The sequence below is a fragment of the Acipenser ruthenus genome, chromosome 4 (assembly GCF_902713425.1).
Source record: "Acipenser ruthenus chromosome 4, fAciRut3.2 maternal haplotype, whole genome shotgun sequence".
NCBI lineage: Eukaryota > Metazoa > Chordata > Actinopteri > Acipenseriformes > Acipenseridae > Acipenser > Acipenser ruthenus.
The window spans coordinates 79,619,062-79,640,057 of NC_081192.1; the positions used below are offsets into that span (position 1 = coordinate 79,619,062).

The 20,996-nt window shown below is 39.2% G+C and overlaps 1 protein-coding gene across 1 annotated transcript in view; it reads left to right on the plus strand.

Moving 5' to 3' along the window:
* The window catches only part of LOC117400398 (dolichyl-diphosphooligosaccharide--protein glycosyltransferase subunit STT3B), a 64,128-nt gene that overhangs the window by 26,510 nt on the left and 16,622 nt on the right, over window positions 1–20,996 (plus strand). Inside the window, exons 2-5 of the mRNA XM_034000296.3 lie at window positions 10,094–10,202; window positions 10,942–11,229; window positions 16,526–16,591; window positions 17,673–17,772. Of these exons, the coding sequence (XP_033856187.2) occupies window positions 10,094–10,202; window positions 10,942–11,229; window positions 16,526–16,591; window positions 17,673–17,772 (563 nt within the window). The remainder of the gene's footprint in view (window positions 1–10,093; window positions 10,203–10,941; window positions 11,230–16,525; window positions 16,592–17,672; window positions 17,773–20,996) is intronic.

The following is a 20,996-nucleotide window of genomic DNA, read 5'->3' on the forward strand; positions in this document are numbered from 1 at the left end:
AGTTTGGAGGATGTTCAAGCCGTACACACTAGTGGCAACAGCAAGAAGACTGCTTGCACATTTAAAAAAAAAAAAAAAAAAAAAAAAAAAAAAAGCTGTTAACGAGTGCTTTAAATAGAAAACACACAGTAATGGCGCCACTAAAGTTAATACAGGATGTGCAAACAAGATGGAACACAGCATATTACATGTTTTGAACGTCTGCTTGAGTTGAAGTGGCCAGTAATTGCAGTTTTGTCAAACCCTGATTTGACAATCTGGTGCTGCTACTTTAGATCTAACTACTGAGCAGTGGAAGCTAATGGCCAAGGTACCCCCTCTACTTCAGCCATTCGAATTAGCTACAATACTGTTAAGCGCAGAGAAACACTACAGCTAGTTCCATGTACCCAGTTGCAACAGGGATAAAATACAGACTGAGCGAAGTTCCCGTTGAAGCTTGTGACGGGGACACAACACCTGCTTTGCAAAGTCCAAATGCCCAAAGTTTGCGAGGAAAAACTACTATGTAATTTTATCACAGCGATTTAGTTTACATCAACTGAATGACCCAGGCGAAGGAGTTATGCCACTGCTTTTCGCATCATTCCTTGATCCACGATTTTTGCAATTTTGGATTTTCAATCAGAACAAGCCAAAGCCACTCTAGTTGAAGCAATGCTTTCCAGACTAGTTAGGCTGACGGATTGCAGTCCCACTAACGACAAGAACTGTGCCACTACAACTACAAGTGACTTGCCAGTTAACAAGACGCAGACAGAACAAGCATTTGCATTGTTATTTTGTGGATGAGAGCAACCAGAGATGACCTCCAAGGAAAGCCTAATCAGACAAGAAGTGATGACATATACCGCTGAAACGCCATTAAACGTTACTGAAGATCCACTGCTGTAGGCCCGGCGGATGCCTTTTTTGACCCGGTGGACTGTAGAATGGTAGGGGAACCACTGTGTTGTGTACCGTAGTGCATTCATTAGCACACAGAAAAGCACCCAATACCAGCTTAGAACAGAAGAGGTGCCAGTGGCTTAGCGATGAAGCCCAAATTCCAGTCTGCTCTTGGCAGACAAGCAAACCATCAAGCTCTCATTCACCCTTGAAATATTCAGTGCTGAAACCCTGTTGAGTGTGGAGTGAAGACCAACTTCCCCTAACTCTTGCAAATGCTGTGTGCTGAGTAAATATCATTTTCTTTATACTGTATTCATCACTTAAGGACAATCTGTACATATTACCACAATGTCCTTGCAGAAAAATCTGTATTGCTGAACTTGGATGTGCCGACAATGCAGACATGACCTTGTATTTACAAGCAGGAAACCAGTTGGTTTATAAAACGTTTGCTCGCACTAGCACATTGAGTGTGTGTGTGTACTGCACCTCCAGATTGGTATGAAAGCAATTTTAAACCTGGCTGATGGGTTGACTATTTGCCAGAAATGTACTTATTTGCTTGCCAACATCACAGTATTAGAGTCTCAACATATTGGATCAGTAGCATTTTACTGTAATATGTAAAACCTCAACATCGAGAAACTTCTACAGATAAAACTACTGACATTTGGGGCTAAAACTAATTGTGTTGCTATGAGAACACACCTTGAATTATGCTTTCAAGGGCAGTACTGAAATTATATACAGTACTGTGAAAAAGTATTTGCCCCTGTCTGATTTTCTGCATATTTCTGACACTGAATGTTATCAGATCTTCAACCAAAACCCAATATTAGATAAAAGGGACCCTGAGTGAACAAATAACACAAAAATGTGATACATATTTCATTTATTTATTAAAGGAAGTTATGCAACACCCAATGCCCCAGTGTGAAAAAGTAATCACCACCTTAGACTCAATAACTTGTTACGCCACCTTTAGCAGCAATAACTGCAACCAAACGCTTGCTGTAGTTATTGATTAGTCTCTCACAGCGCTGTGGAGGAATTTGGGCCCACTCCTCCATGCAGAACTGCTTCAACTCAGTGACATTTGTGGGTTTTTGAGCATGAACTGCCAGTTTCAGGTCCTGCCACAACATCTCAATGGGGTTTAGGTCTGGACTTTGACTAGGCCATTCCAAAACGTTAAATTTCTTGTTCTTCAACCATTCTGATGTAGACTTGCTTGTGTGTTTTGGATCATTGTCTTGCTGCATGACCCAGCTGCGCTTCAGCTTCTGCTCACGGACGGATGGCCTGACATTCTCCTGTAGAATTCTCTGGTACAGAGCAGAATTCATGGTTCCTTCAATGATGGCAAGGCATCCAGGTCCTGATGCAGCAAAGCATCCCCAAACCATGACACTACCACCACCATGCTTGACCGTTGGTATGAGGTTCTTACTGTGGAATGCAGTGTTTGGTTTTCGCCAGACATAACGATGCCCATGTCGGCCAAAAAGTTCCACTTTTGACTCATCTGTCCATAGAACATTGTTCCAGAACTCTTGAGGATCATCCAGGTGCTTTTTGGCAAACTTGAGACGAGCATTCATGTTCTTCTTAGTGAGGAATGGTTTCCGCCATGCTACTCTGCTGTGAATCCCATTTTTGCCCAGTGTCTTTCTGATGGTGAGTCATGAACACTGACCTTAGCCGAGGCAAGAGAGGCCTGCAGATCCCTGGATGTAGTTCTAGGGTTCTTTGTGACTTCCTGGACGATTTTACGCCTTGCTCTTGGAGAGATTTTGGCAGGACGGCCACTCCTGGGAAGATTCACTACTGTCCCAAACTTTCTCCATTTGGACAATATAGCTCTGACTGTGGTTCAGTGGAGCCCCAGAGACTTAGAAATGGCTTTGTAACCCTTTCCAGACTGAAAGGCGTCAACAACTTTTTTCCGGAGGTCTTCAGGAATTTCTTTTGTTTGTGGCATGATGGGCCTCTAGAACCTGTGTGCTGACAACTTCGCTGTGATGGTAAGGGCCAAAGTTAGTCAGATTTATATTGGGCAGGGCTGGCCCAAATCAGGCCTGGTTGTTAACCAAAGTACTCAAACAGCTGACCCTAATTATCCCTTTTAATTGGGTTGAGTTAACTGGGGGGGGCAATAACTTTCACACCTGAAGATTGCATGTTTGATTACCTTGCTTCCAAACAAATGAAAGAAGCACCAAACTTTGTCATTTTTTCTCAGAAATGTGCAAAAATGCAGAAAATCAGACTGGGCAAATACTTTTTCACGGCACTTTACATGCTTTTTCACCTACACCATACGTGCTTTAAGATTAGGCTTTTTGAGTAATGACTTTTTTGCCACCTGTCCATACAGGCCAGCTTTGTGTAGGGACCGGCTTATTGTTGATGTTTGAATACTGACTCCCATCTCAGACACAGAACTTTGCAGATCTCTCAAGGTCAGAGTTGGCTTCAGAGTGACATCCCGAACCAGTTTCCTGCTTGCCCGGCTGCTCAGTTTGGGAGGGCGACCTGATCTGGGTAGTGTTTGGATGGTATGATGCATCTTCCACTTCTTAATGATGGACTTCACTGTGCTGAGAGGGATAATCGGCACCTTTTGAAATTTTCTTGTACCCTTCTCCTGCTCTGTGCCTCTCTACCACTTTATCCCTGACTTGTTTTGAAAGCTCCTTGATCATCATGGTTGCTTTGTTGGATCACTATGTGAGTTGCAGCTTGAACGTCTTTATACCTGAGGGAAATTATCTACAAGTTAAACCACTTTGAGTACACAGGCTGAAACCATTTCACTAATTGTGTGACCTTTCAAACAAATCATTTGCACCTGAGCTGATTTTGGGGCTGCAGTAGCAAAGGGGTTGAATACTTATGCAACTGAGATGAATCTGTTTTTCTCTGTAAATCTTACTTATTTATATTCTATATTCATTTTTTAACTTTATCAATGTGGAGTAGTTTGTGTAGATTCTACATGTAAAGTCTAATTTGAAAGCGTCATGGAGTATGCTCAGGTGCCAACAAAATGTGAAAGCTTTGCAGGGGGGTGAACCCTTCAGCAAACCACTGTGTGTGGGTGTGTGTACATACATACAGTGCCTTGCGAAAGTATTCGGCCCCCTTGAACTTTGCGACCTTTTGCCACATTTCAGGCTTCAAACATAAAGATATGAAACTGTAATTTTTTGTGAAGAATCAACAAGTGGGACACAATCATGAAGTGGAACGAAATTTATTGGATATTTCAAACTTTTTTAACAAATAAAAAACTGAAAAATTGGGCGTGCAAAATTATTCAGCCCCTTTACTTTCAGTGCAGCAAACTCTCTCCAGAAGTTCAGTGAGGATCTCTGAATGATCCAATGTTGACCTAAATGACTAATGATGATAAATAGAATCCCCCTGTGTGTAATCAAGTCTCCGTATAAATGCACCTGCACTGTGATAGTCTCAGAGGTCCGTTTAAAGCGCAGAGAGCATCATGAAGAACAAGGAACACACCAGGCAGGTCCGAGATACTGTTGTGGAGAAGTTTAAAGCCAGATTTGGATACAAAAAGATTTCCCAAGCTTTAAACATCCCAAGGAGCACTGTGCAAGCGATAATATTGAAATGGAAGGAGTATCAGACCACTGCAAATCTACCAAGACCTTGCCGTCCCTCTAAACTTTCAGCTCATACAAGGAGAAGACTGATCAGAGATGCAGCCAAGAGGCCCATGATCACTCTGGATGAACTGCAGAGATCTACAGCTGAGGTGGGAGACTCTGTCCATAGGACAACAATCAGTCGTATACTGCACAAATCTGGCCTTTATGGAAGAGTGGCAAGAAGAAAGCCATTTCTTAAAGATATCCATAAAAAGTGTCGTTTACAGTTTGCCACAAGCCACCTGGGAGACACACCAAACATGTGGAAGAAGGTGCTCTGGTCAGATGAAACCAAAATCGAACTTTTTGGCAACAATGCAAAACGTTATGTTTGGCGTAAAAGCAACACAGCTCATCACCCTGAACACACCATCCCCACTATCAAACATGGTGGTGGCAGCATCATGGTTTGGGCCTGCTTTTCTTCAGCAGGGACAGGGAAGATGGTTAAAATTGATGGGAAGATGGATGGAGCCAAATACAGGACCATTCTGGAAGAAAACCTGATGGAGTCTGCAAAAGACCGGAGACTGGGACGGAGATTTGTCTTCCAACAAGACAATGATCCAAAACATAAAGCAAAATCTACAATGGAATGGTTCACAAATAAACATATCCAGGTGTTAGAATGGCCAAGTCAAAGTCCAGTCCTGAATCCAATCGAGAATCTGTGGAAAGAACTGAAAACTGCTGTTCACAAATGCTCTCCATCCAACCTTTCTGAGCTCGAGCTGTTTTGCAAGGAGGAATGGGCAAAAATTTCAGTCTCTCGATGTGCAAAACTGATAGAGACATACCCCAAGCGACTTACAGCTGTAATCGCAGCAAAAGGTGGCGCTACAAAGTATTAACTTAAGGGGGCTGAATAATTTTGCACGCCCAATTTTTCAGTTTTTTATTTGTTAAAGTTTGAAATATCCAATAAATTTCGTTCCACTTCATGATTGTGTCCCACTTGTTGTTGATTCTTCACAAAAAATTACAGTTTCATATCTTTGTTTGAAGCCTGAAATGTGGCAAAAGGTCGCAAAGTTCAAGGGGGCCGAATACTTTCGCAAGGCACTGTACATACATACCTACCTACACACCTACATACATACACACACACCTACATACACACACACCTACATACATACATACACACCTACATACATACACACCTACATACATACACACCTACATACATACTGTTATAACAGGTTGATCACTGGGTAATACTGAGGCAGAGACAGAGCATTGGTGTTGACACGCCGCTCAGGCACGCGGATCTATTTACAACACAAAGTGCAAAGAAGAGCAACCAGAATTATCCCGGGTTTAAAAGGCCTGTCGTATGCAGACAGGCTAAAAGAATTGAATCCATTCAGCCTTGAACAAAGAAGACTATGCGGTGATCTGATTCAAACATTCAAAATCCTAAAAGGTATAGACAATGTCGACCCAGGGGACTTCTTTGACCTGAAAAAAGAAACAAGGACCAGGGGTTATAAATGGAGATTAGATAAAGGGGCATTCAGAACAGAAAATAGGAGGCACTTTTTTACACAGAGAATTGTGAGGGTCTGGAACCAACTCCCCAGTAATGTTGTTGAAGCTGACACCCTGGGATCCTTCAAGAAGCTGCTTGATGAGATTCTGAGATCAATAAGTTACTAACAACCAAACGAGCAAGATGGGCTGAATGGCCTCCTCTCGTTTGTAAACTAACTTATGTTCTTAACACCAGGTGCTGACACTAGGGTACCAGCAATGATAGCCCTAGTGTCACGTACTAAAGAAACGAAAACAAAACAAAGCTAAAAAAGGTTGCCACACAAAATGGCAAGCGCTAGTCCCACTACAAGGAACCTACTACTCTACATAACACTCTCTATACTGTGGTGGGATCAACATGCCCTAAACTGACCTACTTTTGGGCTCCTGGAGTCCCGGCTTTCTCACGGAGACTCCTGTCTCTTCACACGGCCTCGGCTGGGCAATGCCTTCACGAGCACCGTCTTGGAATGGAAGGGTTTCGAAGTAATTGTCCTGCGGAGTGGACGCTCCGCTCCTTGATGCAAACAGAAGCTCTCTAAGCGCCCATCTGTGTGCTAATGGCATTGCCGTAGCCCTGAGCTGTAGCGCAGCTGATTTTTGAGCTCCGCACCCATCCACGGGCATGCCCCCCAGCCAATCCGGATCTCTCAATTAGCGCAGGGCAAGCCCACTGCTCAACTGGTCGTTTAGCAACGTGTCTCCTGTTGTGCGTCACAGCTGCTTTCTCAAAGGCACGCACAAACACCCACCACGAACCAGCAACAGGAATCTCCCTGTCACAACTGTATATATAAATCGTGGTTTGGGGTGGGGAGAACATGATGTACGCAGCAATTTAAAATAAATTCGAAATGCATAGCTATCAGAAATACAGCATGAGAAGTGTGTAAAAGCTAGAAAGAATAATGACAAAGTGTGACACTAGAGCAGGGGTGGGCAATTCCGGTCCTGGAGGGCCGGTGTCCCTCCTGGCTTTTGTTCCAACTGTGCTCTAAATTACTTAATTAGACCAGTAATTGGTAATAATTGGTCCAATTAAGTAATTTAGGGCCCACCCCTGCACTAGAGGCATAACTGAAATGGCTGTACAGAAAATATATACCAGACACATGAGAACAGTGTTTATAAACTTTCGCATATATTGGTGAATGGTACAGTTCAGGACAGAAATGGGGCGGTGGGCAACGTTAGCAATTTCTACTAATACTATGTTAACTTTTTATATGAGAATAAAAAATGTTCCCTATAGGGACACCTTTTGCCTATAACTCATTAAAACAAACACTACAAGAAAGTTGTTCTATTCAACGTCTACTGGTTCATACAGATTTCAAATGAGTTCACAGCCATAGTAGTGTTTTTCTGTTTCGAGGTGCTTCACAGCTATAGTCCCAGGCTACATGCTTGCAAAATAAGCTTGAAATGACAGTGCAGCATACAGTTCCCTTTCTACAAACAGGCTGCAATCAACCCTTTTGTACTTGCTGTACTGCTTATTTGCATTAACTAGGTTGCTTCTGGTAGGCATGCTACTGTACAGTGTGATTTTAGGCTGCACAAATCAAATTGAAATTCCTTTTTATTGAACCATCCTGCCTCCCCCACTCAAGATGATGAAGCAGGACTGAATTTGTTCATTTTGGACAAAATACATAAAGTAAGCAAGAAATTCAAAAAGGATGCTGTTCAATCTCGTTACAGCTGCCATTTTAATCTTTAGTCTTACGTTATACTGTATCTCTAGCCTGGCACCTGCTTATATGAAGACTTTTATGCATTCGGTTTTAACTTATCTGCAGAGAAGACTGTGGAAGGCTTCAGAGGTTTCTTGTAGCGCCACAGTCTCACTTCTATAATGACCTTTTACATTCTCCAAAGGTTTTGTGTAGAGAATCAGACTTAATCTCATTCAGTAAATTGAGGGATGCCCTGGGAAAAATCAGATTGAAATTTAGATTAAGTAGCTTTAAATTGTATTTATTTTTTCTATTAATCTCTTCGCTAATGATTTTTGCAATCATTCATTGGTTTTTAATGTGATTTGCTCAAATATTGTTAGGTCTGTGTGTCTGTCGGTAGGTGTTTTGACTAGAAGTTCCCCTTCAGCTCGAGTTGCCTGCCACAGATGTATGTAATGTAGGCTAGATCAACCAAAGGGTCTTAATGTTAGTAAGCCCCAGCACCATCTAGTGCACAGCAGTATATTGCCAGCAAAACCTAAAGGAAACTTTCCTTTTTTATAATTATGTGCACTCTGAATATTTGCTCTAAATGTCACCAGCTCTTCTGAACAGTAAGACTTTATTCCAAAAACAGCTAAGAAAACAGAGTTAAAAAACAACACCACTGAATTGTAACCATTTTCAACTTTACAAAGGTAGTTCATTTTAGTTGCAGTAGTCGTGCATCAGTTTTCAGTATTAGCCAAAGATCTGTGAACCACATTCTTGACATGCTGACATTTCCTACAAATTGTTTCCGTTATCACCCGCTGCTCTTAGAATGACTTCCAGTGACGCTGCCAGGAAATGACCACTCCCGGGGAGTATTCATGCAGTGAGTTTGGCACAGTTTAGGATTTTGGACAGCAAGCATTTGTCAAGGCAGCTAAACTGCAAAAAGGTCCTCCTACTTGCAGTATTCAGCAAAACCAATAAACCTACAGTATGAATCATGCTTGGATTTTGCGTGGGGAATTAAAAACCTTGATTTAACAAACCCTTCTGTAATCCGAACAGCCTCCTGGCAACTTGCCATGGTATGTGCGTGTACTGCTCTCCTGCCCTGTTAAGTGTGCATTACATATTTAAATGTAAAGAGTTGTATTGTAATTTCTGAAGGTTTCTTGATTTTGGAAATGTCTTAATGTTACAGTAGTACTGATTTAATGAACACCCCTTGGTCCCAAGTACTTTGAATAATAGAGGTTATGCTCTTATTGTCGGTGTTGAGGAGGCCTCATCGGTTTATTTCAAGGCTGCAAAATTGCCTTGATGCTTAAATATGCAGGATCAAGCCACCCTGGGCACCTTGAGGTCCCGCCAGGACTGAAAGGACAATATAACCCCTAAACACAGCTACTATAATGCAGCCAAGGGCAGGAATCCAATGTGAGGGTTAAATGTCAAGTGGGTGGGATTGTTTATGTAGGGACTACAGACTTTTGTCATTTAGGACATAATGCAGACTTTATACAGGAGCTATGGTGGTATGTGCATGTGACCTGAGATTACTTTCTATGGTCAGTAGGGATGAGCCCATCTACAATTTTTTTTATTATTTATTTCTTAGACGCCCTTATCCAGGGCTATCTATTGGAAAAGGTAAGATTGTATATTAACATGAAAACTTGCCATAGTGAAAGAGGGTGCAGTACAACATGCTTAAACTGTTACCAATATGTTCGAATTGGGAAGCTTCCTGGGTTTTAGCCCCCAAGTGTAATGTAAGCAGAAGGGAAAAGATGCAAGTGATTGTGCTGAAATAGGGTGGGGTGGGGGGGGTAATTGGATGCTGACTGTATAGTATAGCAAGAAATGCAAAGCGTTGTGAGAAACATGCATTACAATTTAAATAGGACTTATTCAGCAGTTTTGTTTGAATGCTTATATTGTATGCCTGTCTACCTTTCCAATGTGTTTATGCAAAACTAGTTCAGCAGAATTTAGCTGAATCACTACTATAAAAACATCTGGGTTAATGTGTTGCTCTGTTGGGAAAACAGTGTGCTTTTTAAATGCAAAATTAAGAATATATTATCTGGTCAGATTTTCAAGACAACCAAAGAAACATTGTGTTCAAACATTTTCTTTCTTTCTCGCAGTACAGTTTTCAATACGTTATTCTGAAATGCAGGCAGAAACCATTTTACACATAGAGTGCCCTCAATTGCATTATTAGAAATGGAAATGGTTAGGAATGGGGGAGGGGGTGACACACCAGTCTATTTTTAGGAATCTATTTGTAATTAAGTGTGTATTTTTCTCTTGCAGGTTTAACTACAGATCAACACATCACCTCACAACAAATGGGTTCTATGAATTTTTAAACTGGTTCGATGAGCGAGCATGGTATCCTCTGGGAAGGATCGTAGGGGGCACAGTAAGTACAGTTGGTAAATTGCTGCAATCATTGTGGTATTGGCAGTGATTTACAGGCACTGAGCTTTTTAGGGCTGCTATAATAGTCTTGGTTAATTGTCACCATGTGGTGGCTTATTCTTCTTTTTTGTTTATAGCATCATGTTTCTGTCCTTGAAATGCTAGAGGTCAGTGATGCTGGCTTTGCAGAAGTGTGTTTTTTCCTTTACATTCCATATAAAATACCTTTTTTTTTATTTTATTTTTTTTAAAGCAACCATTTTTGAACTGCCACTGTGGTATTGCTTTAGTTAAGAATAGTTTCCTTTTGTATGTTGTGTGATTTTACAGTTGAGTTTACATGACAAAGCTGTAGGCATGAATATAAACCAGGTAAGGGGATGCATAGGTAGAGTTCTGGTAAGCAATACCTCCATTGCTATAGATGTATAATTTTGCAAAATGTACCTTACCTTCTCATTATGGAGCAAACCTACAGTACATTTCTCTAACAATGTGACAAGACGTTTCAAATTGTGGTTCTTGCCATTGCTAATTCTGCACGTAGCATGTAACTAAGCAATATATTTAATTATTTGGACAGCTTGGTTTGGATAACATTAATAAATGAAGCTTGTACTGGATATGCGTACATCTAATCAAGCTAAGGAGAGTTGTGTAAACAAAACCTAAACTGGGAGGATAAGGCTTTTTTAATGAGAATGCCTCATTTATTTATTTTTTTCTCCCTCCCTTTGTAGGTGTATCCAGGTTTGATGGTTACAGCAGGCCTTATCCATTATGTGTTAAACCTCCTCCACCTCACTGTCCACATTCGGGATGTGTGTGTCTTCCTGGCTCCCGTCTTCAGCGGCCTAACATCCATCTCAACCTTCCTGCTCACTAGAGAACTGTGGAACCAGGGAGCTGGCCTCTTGGCTGCTTGCTTCATAGCTATAGTCCCAGGCTACATCTCCCGCTCAGTCGCAGGATCTTTTGATAATGAAGGCATTGCTATTTTTGCACTTCAGTTCACGTATTACCTTTGGGTAAGTCAACTAATTATGATATTTCTTTTACGCTGTGATTTTTGGAAGATTTACTTTAAAAAAAAAATAAATAAATAAAAATAAATAAATAGGCTGACTTGCATCCTAAATAAGTAGTTGCCTGCTTTTTGTTTTATTTTGATAAAATAAAAGTAATCTAGCCATCTGATGTAAATGCTTTCCATTAATACTCCTTATGGATTTTTTTTGTGTTTTTAATTTTAAATTGCATTCTATCTTTTTAAACTGTTTTGAAGTGAAGTGCTGTTGGTAGCTATCCAGTAAACGCAGAGTGATTTGTAGCTGGTTGAAAGTCTTTGATTTATTGCTACATGCTGCTATCAAATATATTGAGAAAATATTTAAATCCAATGATCTGTACTACAATACTTTAAGATGAACTTTAGGTACGATTATTTGAGAAAAATAACAACTGCCTAGCAATACTGTTGGTGGGATGTTTGCCAATATTATAAAAAGCCTTTAACACTAGAAGCCCCGTGGCAGTCATTTTGGTGGTTTTTGGTTTTAAAATGTAATTTTCTCCAGTCGTGTAACACATATGAGGCTGTGTGTTCATGTACCTTTCTGTCTATATGTGTTAAATATTCTCACAGAGCATGAAACATGGGAGTGCAGAAATAAAGGAGATATATTACATTATACGTAAAAGCCCCGGGAGCAGTCACATTGACGGCCACACAGAAAACAATTGTATTTTGATTATACAGAACGGTATTCTACTTTATTATTTTTATTTACCAGTCCGCAATGTGTTTAGCTGTAATCCAATTAGTCTCTACTCTCTGCCTGAGTGAATGGCCAAAATGGTTTAATAGATCAATTTAAAAAAATATTCAGCGAAAAAAGGCACTGTACAGAGCGTTTAAAAGGGACCAAAAACAAAGTACACAGAAAGAGTACTTGGAACTGCAAACACAAGTCAAAAAGGAAGTTAGAAAGGTCAAGAGAGAGATAGAAATGAACATTGCTAAGGGGGCTAAAACCAATTCCAAAATGTTTTTCCAATATTATAACAGCAAGAGAACATTCAAAGAGGAGGTTAAATGTCTAAGATACAAATGGCAAAATCATAGACAAAGAAAAAAACATAGCACATGTCGACCTGTTTCTATCCAGTTTTAAATAACTTTAGCATAACAGAGGCAGAAGTGTTAAAGGGACTATGAGCTCTTAAAATAAACAAATCCCCTGGCCCGGATGAGATCATCCCAGTAGTACTCAAATAAATAAAATAAGTTATTTACAAACCGCTAACCAAGATCATGCAACAGTCTCTTGACACGGGTTGTACCGACAGACTGGAAAATTGCAAACGTAATACCGATCCACAAAAACAGAGACATAACCGAACCAGGTAACTACCGACCAATAAGCCTGACTTGTATTATATGTAAACTATAATGAGATCCAAAATGGAAAATTACCTATATGGTAACAGTATCCTGGGAGACAGCCAGCATGGTTTTAGGAAAGGGAGATTGTGTCTAACTAACCTGCTTGATTTTTTTGAGGATGCAACATCGACAGTGGATAATTGCAAAGCATATGACATGTTTTATTTAGATTTCCAGAAAGATTTTGACAAAGTCCTGCATAAAAGATTAATTCTCAAACTGAATGCAGTAGGGATTCAAGGAAATGCATGCACATGGATAAGGGAGTGGTTAACATGTAGAAAACAGGAAGTATTGATTAGAGGAGAAACCTCAAAGTGGAGCGAGGTAACCAGTGGTGTACCACAGGGATCAGTATTAGGTCCTCTGCTATTCCTAATCTACATTTTAATGATTTAGATTTTGGTATAGTAAGCAAACTTGTTAAATCTGCAGATGACACAAAAATAGGAGGAGTGGCAAACACTGTTGCAGCAGCAAAGGTCATTCAAAATGATCTAGACAGCATTCAGAACTGGGCAGACACATGGCAAATGACATTTAATAGAGAAAAGTGTAAGGTACTGCACACAGGCAATAAAAATGTGCATTATAAATATCATATGGGAGATACTGAAATTGAAAAAGGAATCTATGAAAAAGACCTAGGAGTTTATGTTGACTCAGAAAAGTCTTCATCTAGACAATGTGGGGAAGCTATAAAAATGGCCCACAAGATTCTCAGATATATTGTGAAAAGTGTTGAATTTAAATCAAGGGAAGTAATGTTAAAACTTTACAATGCATTAGCAAGACCTCACCTAGAATATTGTGTTCAGTTCTTGTCACCTTGTTACAAAAAGGATATTGCTGCTCTAGAAAGAATGCAAAGAACGACCAGAATTATCCCGGGTTTAAAAGGCATGTCTTATGCAGACAGGCTAAAATAATTGAATCTATTCAGTCTTGAACAAAGAAGACTACGCGGTGATCTGATTCAAACATTCAAAATTCTAAAAGGTATTGACAATGTCGACCCAGGGGACTTTTTCGACCTGAAAAAAGAAACAAGGATCAATAAGCTACTAACAACCAAACGAGCAAGATGGGCCGAATGGCCTCCCCTCGTTTTGTAAACTTTCTTATGTTCTTAATGACTGACAGTATTGTTTTCAATCAGCCTTTTGAAAGCTGGCACCTGCTTGCCAGCTGCGCTGCTTTGGTCAGTCAACTAGTGAAAATAAATACCAGAGACCGTGGAGTTTTACATCACAAAAAAATATGGAGTTGATGTTTTGGATCAGGTGGCTCATATTCCATGAAAGCTGGCTCCCGACAGTGGTCTGTTCAGGTGTTTTACAATGTATTGGGTACTTTACAAAGGCTTCTAGGTTCTAGGTATGAGTATTTCGGTCCTTTTAGTGTTAATGTGACTTCCTCCCTCTCTGTATAAATCATGAAAACAAATTACTGTAAAGGCAATTTATTGTAATTTAACAAATACATGGCACAGCATGCATTTGCTGCTAGTTAATTTCCCTGTTTCAAAACATCATGATTGCACATATGTAGTGTGTCAATAGGGCAATATAGTTTTGCAGCATATTTCTCATGGGTCAGTTTAATACCCCAGCAGTTGGCATTTGGTGAAATCATGACGTGAGAACATAAGGAATGAGAAGAGAACATTCGGCCCAACAGAGCTTGTTGTTTTCCCAGTAGCTGGTTATTGTGAAAACCTGTTAAATTGGGTCTTAAAGCATCTTAATGATTCAGCAATTGAACATGGTTTACTTGAGCAGATTTTGGTCTTATGAATGGCTAACCTTCTGTCCAGATAGTGCAAATGTGCCTTTTTTTTGTAATTATAGACCTGTTGTGTTAATCTGTGCTAGATTTATTCTGTCAGGTCAGCCCATATTTCATCACTCTTGTCTGAGTCAGCTGTTACACAGCACTATTGGTGAGATCAGGTAGACAGATGCATTACACCTGTAACTGTAAAGGTTCCCGTCATTTTATTATCCATTAAGCTAGAGGAATTTGTGCAACAGTTTTAGTTGGCGATTAAATTGCATACATGGAGGCAGTAAGATAAACTTGATTTGAGTGTTCAAGATGATGGTCTTTGTGCATGTACTCCTTTTTCAGCTCAGCAAAGCAGTGCAGAGGTAGGAACTAAAACTCCAGTAAAATGGTATCTGGTATGACCATATATCCATTTTTCTGTATCTGTTAATTAATTAAACTCTATTTTAATAAAGTTTTGTGTAGTTTGTTAGTGTTGAAAGGGTAAAGTGCAGTTTCAGGTTGGATATAGGCTACTTGCTATTTTCAAAGCCTCCAGGGCCATACATTGGAATTTGGTCCCAATTGGTTGGGAGTAGTATGCTAGAACAATGAGGTCTGACAAAAGTCAATAGCATTTTGTTTATCGGGCATGTTTTCTTGAGATAAATATGTAGCTCCCCCTTCATTTATTTTATTACTAAATAAGGGTTAGCTGATCTTCTAATTCAGATGACACAGCTGATTCACTCACTGCCTCTTTCTCAAGTACATGTTTTATTTATGTGACAGATCTGTGGTGAAAAAGAATCACGCAATAGAATATAAGGAGGAGATTGCGCAGATTGCCCATTCAAACATCATTTAGTAGCCTAATTGTTAGAGTAACACATACTGCTCCAGTGATTTTATGTTGCTTAAGCATCCCTATGAGGGGCAACTTGAATGAATTAATAAACCTGCAACTGCTAATATCCTATAAGCCATTTCAGCGTGTGAACACATTCCCAGTGTTATGAAGTGTCCTCGGACAAAATCTAACTACACCCTTCATTTTGACCTTTGACCTAAGATGGCTGCCATATTTGGGTCATGTAAGTTTTTGCTTTCCAGATAGTGAACCTCCTTCTCATGGTCACGTTCAATCGTGGTGTTCAAAAGAAATGAAATCTTTCGTACCAGGAATTTTACACGGTGGAAGCAGTGCCTCATATCTCAGAAACCATTTGATAAATCTTCCATGCTAAATGTGCTGCTGACAGTGACATTGACCTTGTGTGACCTCCAGTCATGTACCTTTTTTAAGTTTGTACTGTATAAAGACAGTTATTGTCTATTTGGTATACAGCAGTGTTCTTTTGATTCTTATATTCCAGTACTGGTGGTGTCCTGTAACAAAATAACCCATTGTTTTAACCTCCTGGCCTATCCTGGACTGAAATATAAATAAATATTAATGATACAGACCATTAAAGGTTTGACCTAGTGTTTTTATAGTTGATGCACAGCATTTACTGTGGTATTGTATTTCATATATTTACCTATTTCTTATATTTACCAACAAAAAAATAATTCTGATGTACCTATTTGTCATTCTCATAGCTTTAAGTGAGACTGTCGTATAACAATTAATAACCATGTAATGCCAATACAAATATTCCTCCTTGTTTTTAATTGTTATGTTCTAATTAACATAATTTAGTCCTGTCTGTATCCGAAAAGCTGGATGTTCACATTTTTATATTTTTCAGGTTTTGAAGCAGTGGCAACACATATACTTGCTCATGTTTTGTGCACTGCTTTTTCTTAAGCGTGTCTACATCTCTAATGAGGGCACCCTCTGAGTTTTTGTTACTCAAACTAAATATACAGCAGGGGTCATCCTTTTTTTTTCTTCTTTCTGTAAACCATTTTAAAAGCCTGTATCCCCTGTGCCGGTTAAAACTCAGGTAATTGGTGGAACATTTGGGATTTAAATGGCATCTAATTTTAGTATGACTTTAAGCTAAGTTAAGTTTATTCTCCTGTGTGCTCTTTTATTAAATACAATTTTTTGAATATATTTGTGCCAAATGTACTCATTCTGCGCTATTTATTTATTTTCCCTAAAGGTGAAGTCTGTAAAAACTGGCTCCATGTTCTGGGCGATAGGCTGTTGTCTCTCCTATTTTTACATGGTAAGTTTTCAGAATTGCAGCTTGGCATACCAAAATATCAAACCTGGCAATACAATTAACTGCTTACTCTTGTATTGGTTTTATATGTCGCAACACCCGAATTGTGGAGATTATATATATATATATATATATATATATATAATATATATATATATATATATATATATAATTTATTTATTTCTTAGCAGACGCCCTTATCCAGGGCGACTTACAATCGTTACAAGGCATCACATTATTTTTACATACTATTACAGTATTTTTTACACATTATTTTTACATACAATTACCCATTTATACAGTTGGGTTTTTACTGGATCAATCTAGGTAAAGTACCTTGCTCAAGGGTACAGCAGCAGTGTCCCCGGATTGAACCCACGACCCTCCGGTCAAGAGTCCAGAGCCCTAACCACTACTCCACACTGTTTAGGAATATATATGTGTATATATATATATATATATATATATATATATATAATGTGTGTGTATATGTATGTGGGTGTGCATTTCATTTCCAAAGGAAACTCTCATTGTCTGTACACAATTTGGTTGGTATCTGGTGCTATAATGAAAATGTATTACATTTGCAAACAGAATTGCTGTTGCTACAGACAGTGTAGTACATTGTATTCTATCATACTCAAACACTGCAATACAATGTGTTTCTTTTAAAATCTATTTCTGCTTTCTTAGTGCCTTGCAATTAACCAGCTCTACACACTGTACATACGTGAAATACAAGGATAACAAATGATGCATCAGTCTGAGAGCTAGCTTACACCTGGGTTCCGTTTTTAGAAATGTTGAAATCCTACGTGCAGCAGTATCGGCAACCACCACTCCTTTCCCCATACTGTCTTCTAAGCTTCCTCAATAATGGAGCATTTGCTGCCTTGAACTATTCAAGGCCATTAAAAAAACTCATTCATGCAAACTCAAATGAAGCCAGTTTTTAGGATTAATTAGAAAATGTAAATGTGAATGCGTCAAGTGCTGTATGAATTAAGATGTCTCATACAGTAACCAGTAGGAAACGCCATTAACTGAAGATACTAAAATCTAAAGTCTGTATGTATTTCTGTAGGTCTCTGCATGGGGTGGTTATGTGTTCATCATCAACCTGATCCCTCTGCATGTCTTTGTGCTGTTGCTTATGCAGAGGTTCAGCCGCAGAGTCTATATAGGTAAGTGACTGAAAGCCCTTTGCTCACTTTTTATAGTAAACACAGATTAACATTTGCATCAGTCTTTAAAGTATTTACATTTTTATTCAAAGCTGTAGTGGTTAAACTGAACACTGTTATATGAGGAGGAGGTTAAATGTCAGAAAAACTTGCAAAGAAAATGTACAAAATGATGTGTATTGGTTGCATAAGAATTCAGCCCCTTAAGTCAGTACTTGGTAGAAGCACCTTTTGCAGCAATTACTGCTATCAGTCTTTTTGGATAGGTCTCTACTAGCTTTGCACAGTAGGATGGTGAAATATTTGCCCATTCTTCACGGCAAAATTGCTCCAGTTCTGATAAGTTTGTTGGAGATGGACTGCAAACTTCAAGTCTCGCCATAAATTTTCGATTGTTTAAGTCAGGACTTTGACTGAGCCACTCAAGAACATTAATTCTCTTCTTGTTCAGCCACTCCAGTGTGGCTTTGGCTTTGTGCTTCGGGTCATTGTCCTGCTGAAATGTGAATTTCCTCCACAGTTTCAGAGTCTCGGCTGACTCAAACAGGTTTTCCTCAAGGATTCGCCTGTACTTTGCACCATCCATTTTCCCCTCTCTCCTGACAAGCTTCCCAGTCCCTGCTGAAGAGAAGCATCCCCATAACATGATGCCGCCACCACCATGCTTGACAGTGGGGATGGTGTTGACTGGGTGATGTGCAGTGTTGGGTGTGCGCCAGACGTAACGCTTGGAATTTAGACTGAAAGGTTCAATTTTTGTTTCGTCTGATCACAAAACCTTTTTCCACGTGTCTGCCGTATCATCTACATGCTTTTTCGCAAAATCCATACGTGATTTAAGATGAGGCGTTTTGAGTAATGGCTTCTTTCTTGCCACCCGTCCACACAGGCCAGCTTTGTGAAGGGACCGGCTTATTGTTCATGTGTGAACACTGACTCCCATCTCAGACACAGAACAGATATCTCAAGGTCAGAGTTGGCTTCAGAGTGACATCCCAAACCAGTTTCCTGCTTGCCCGGCTGCTCAGTTTGGGAGGACGACCTGATCTGGGTAGTGTTTGGGTGGTGTGATGCATCTTCCACTTTTTAATGATGGACTTCACTGTGCTTAGAGATAATCAGCACCTTTTAAATTCTTATACCCTTCTGCTCTGTGCGCCTCTACTACTTTATCCCTGACTTGTTTCGAAAGCTCCTTGGGCTTCATAGTTGCTTTGTTGGATCACTGTGTGAGCTGCAGCTGGAAAGTCTTTATATACCTGAGGGAAATTATCTACAAGTTAAACCACTTTGAGTACACACAGGCTGAAACCGTTTCAGTAATTTTGTGACCTTTCAAACAAATAATTTGTACCTGAGCTCATTTAGGGCTGCAGTAGCAAAGGGGTTGAATACTTATGCAACTGAGATGAATCTGTTTTTCTCTGTAAATCTTACTTTATATTCCATATGCATTTTTTAACTATCAGTGTGGAATAGTTTGTGTAGATTCTACATGTAAAGTCTAATTTGAAAGTGTCACGGAGTACGCTCAGGTGCCAACAAAATGTGAAAACATTGCAGGGGGGGTGAATACTTCTGCAAACCACTGTAAATATAATATACTCTGTGGTATTCCTTCCATAGTGTTGCATTGGCATGTTTTTTGTTTAAAATGGACCATTGTTCTGAAAACTGCTTTTACCACGGTATATATCTTAAGGCAGTCAGACTCGCAGAAGTATGCATTGAAGAGCGCTGGGCATGAAATCAATTACATGCCCTGCTGTGAGGTTTAAATTATGGATAATGTTGTCCAGCTGCTTATCACAACCCCTGCAACTGGCCAACAGCTTCTCAAACTTTTTTTTGTGTCCTTACTGAATAGTTTCTGCATTTTTTGATGTTTCAAAACACACTTCTGCTGTATGTTCTGTGTGTTAGAGCAGGTTTTATTTGAAATCTAAAGACTAAAGTACAGTAACAGTAGATCCCAAGTTAAAACTCCCCAGTTGTTTTAACATTATTGGAATTTGCTGTAGTTGATTCTACATTTGCCACAGTGCTAAAGCCGTGATTTCTAAATTCAGTAGTCTCTTCTGTCATTTTTAATGCCTTGAATTTCTTGATTTCCCATGTGGCACACAGGGCTATATATAATATATATATATATATATATATATATATATATATATATATATATATATATATATATATATACATATACATACATATATATATATATATATATATATATATATATATATATATATACATATACATACACACATATACACACACACACACTGCAAACACACATTTTGTAATTTGGAAAAGAAATTAGCTTTCAGTAAAACAAATTGATCTGTTGTCAAAAGGACTGTATTAGGGTTTGTAATATATTTTAATGATTAATCACACTTTGATCAATTAATTATTGATCTTGTCTGAGTGTGGTTCGTGAAAAATGGTGGGGGGTACTAAAGACCTTGGCAAAAGGGCAACTGGAAGATGTATCCAATATTTCACTATCTCAGAATGAACGAAAGACTGCAACTTGCAAGTGTGCATTTCTTTTCACAACAGTACTGCACAATTATTCAATCATCTTAGTCCCAAGTAAGTTGATTTTTCAGCTATATTGTACTTTTTTCTTGAGCTATCTAAAATAAAATCGCACTCCATAAATTACATTATTCTTCAGTTACCTAAATAGTGTTCGCTAGGTTACATCTCTCGCTCTCTCAGTAGTTCCACTAGATGGAGCAGTTGCTTTTTATTGTTTCGAAGTAGAGTCCTACTGCAAAAGATGCAGGGTTTATATTGTGGTGGATAATGGATCTGAAGCGGTGGTCGGCCTTATCCAGCTCAACATCTAAAGCTGCCAGTATTATAAAGCATTGGAATTATTTGTAGAGCCTCATTAAAAATGTAGATTCTCTTATGCACATGTCCATCTGTCGCCATCTAGTTTGTGAACACTGGACTGCTTGAATCTTCCCCCAGATTTCAAGACTAGCAACTCTCGGATTGCGTTTGGATTTAACCTGATTTTCAACTGTTTTTATACAAATGTATCTGTTATCCACTTCTAATGAGATTGAAGACCTTGGTGTGTACACTGGTTCAGAAATAACATTGAAGTTTCATTTGTGTGTGTGTGTGTGCGTTGCAGCAGTGTAATATCCAAATGTAATCATCAATAGATTAATGCTATAACATACAAGGTTATTAAATGCACAATT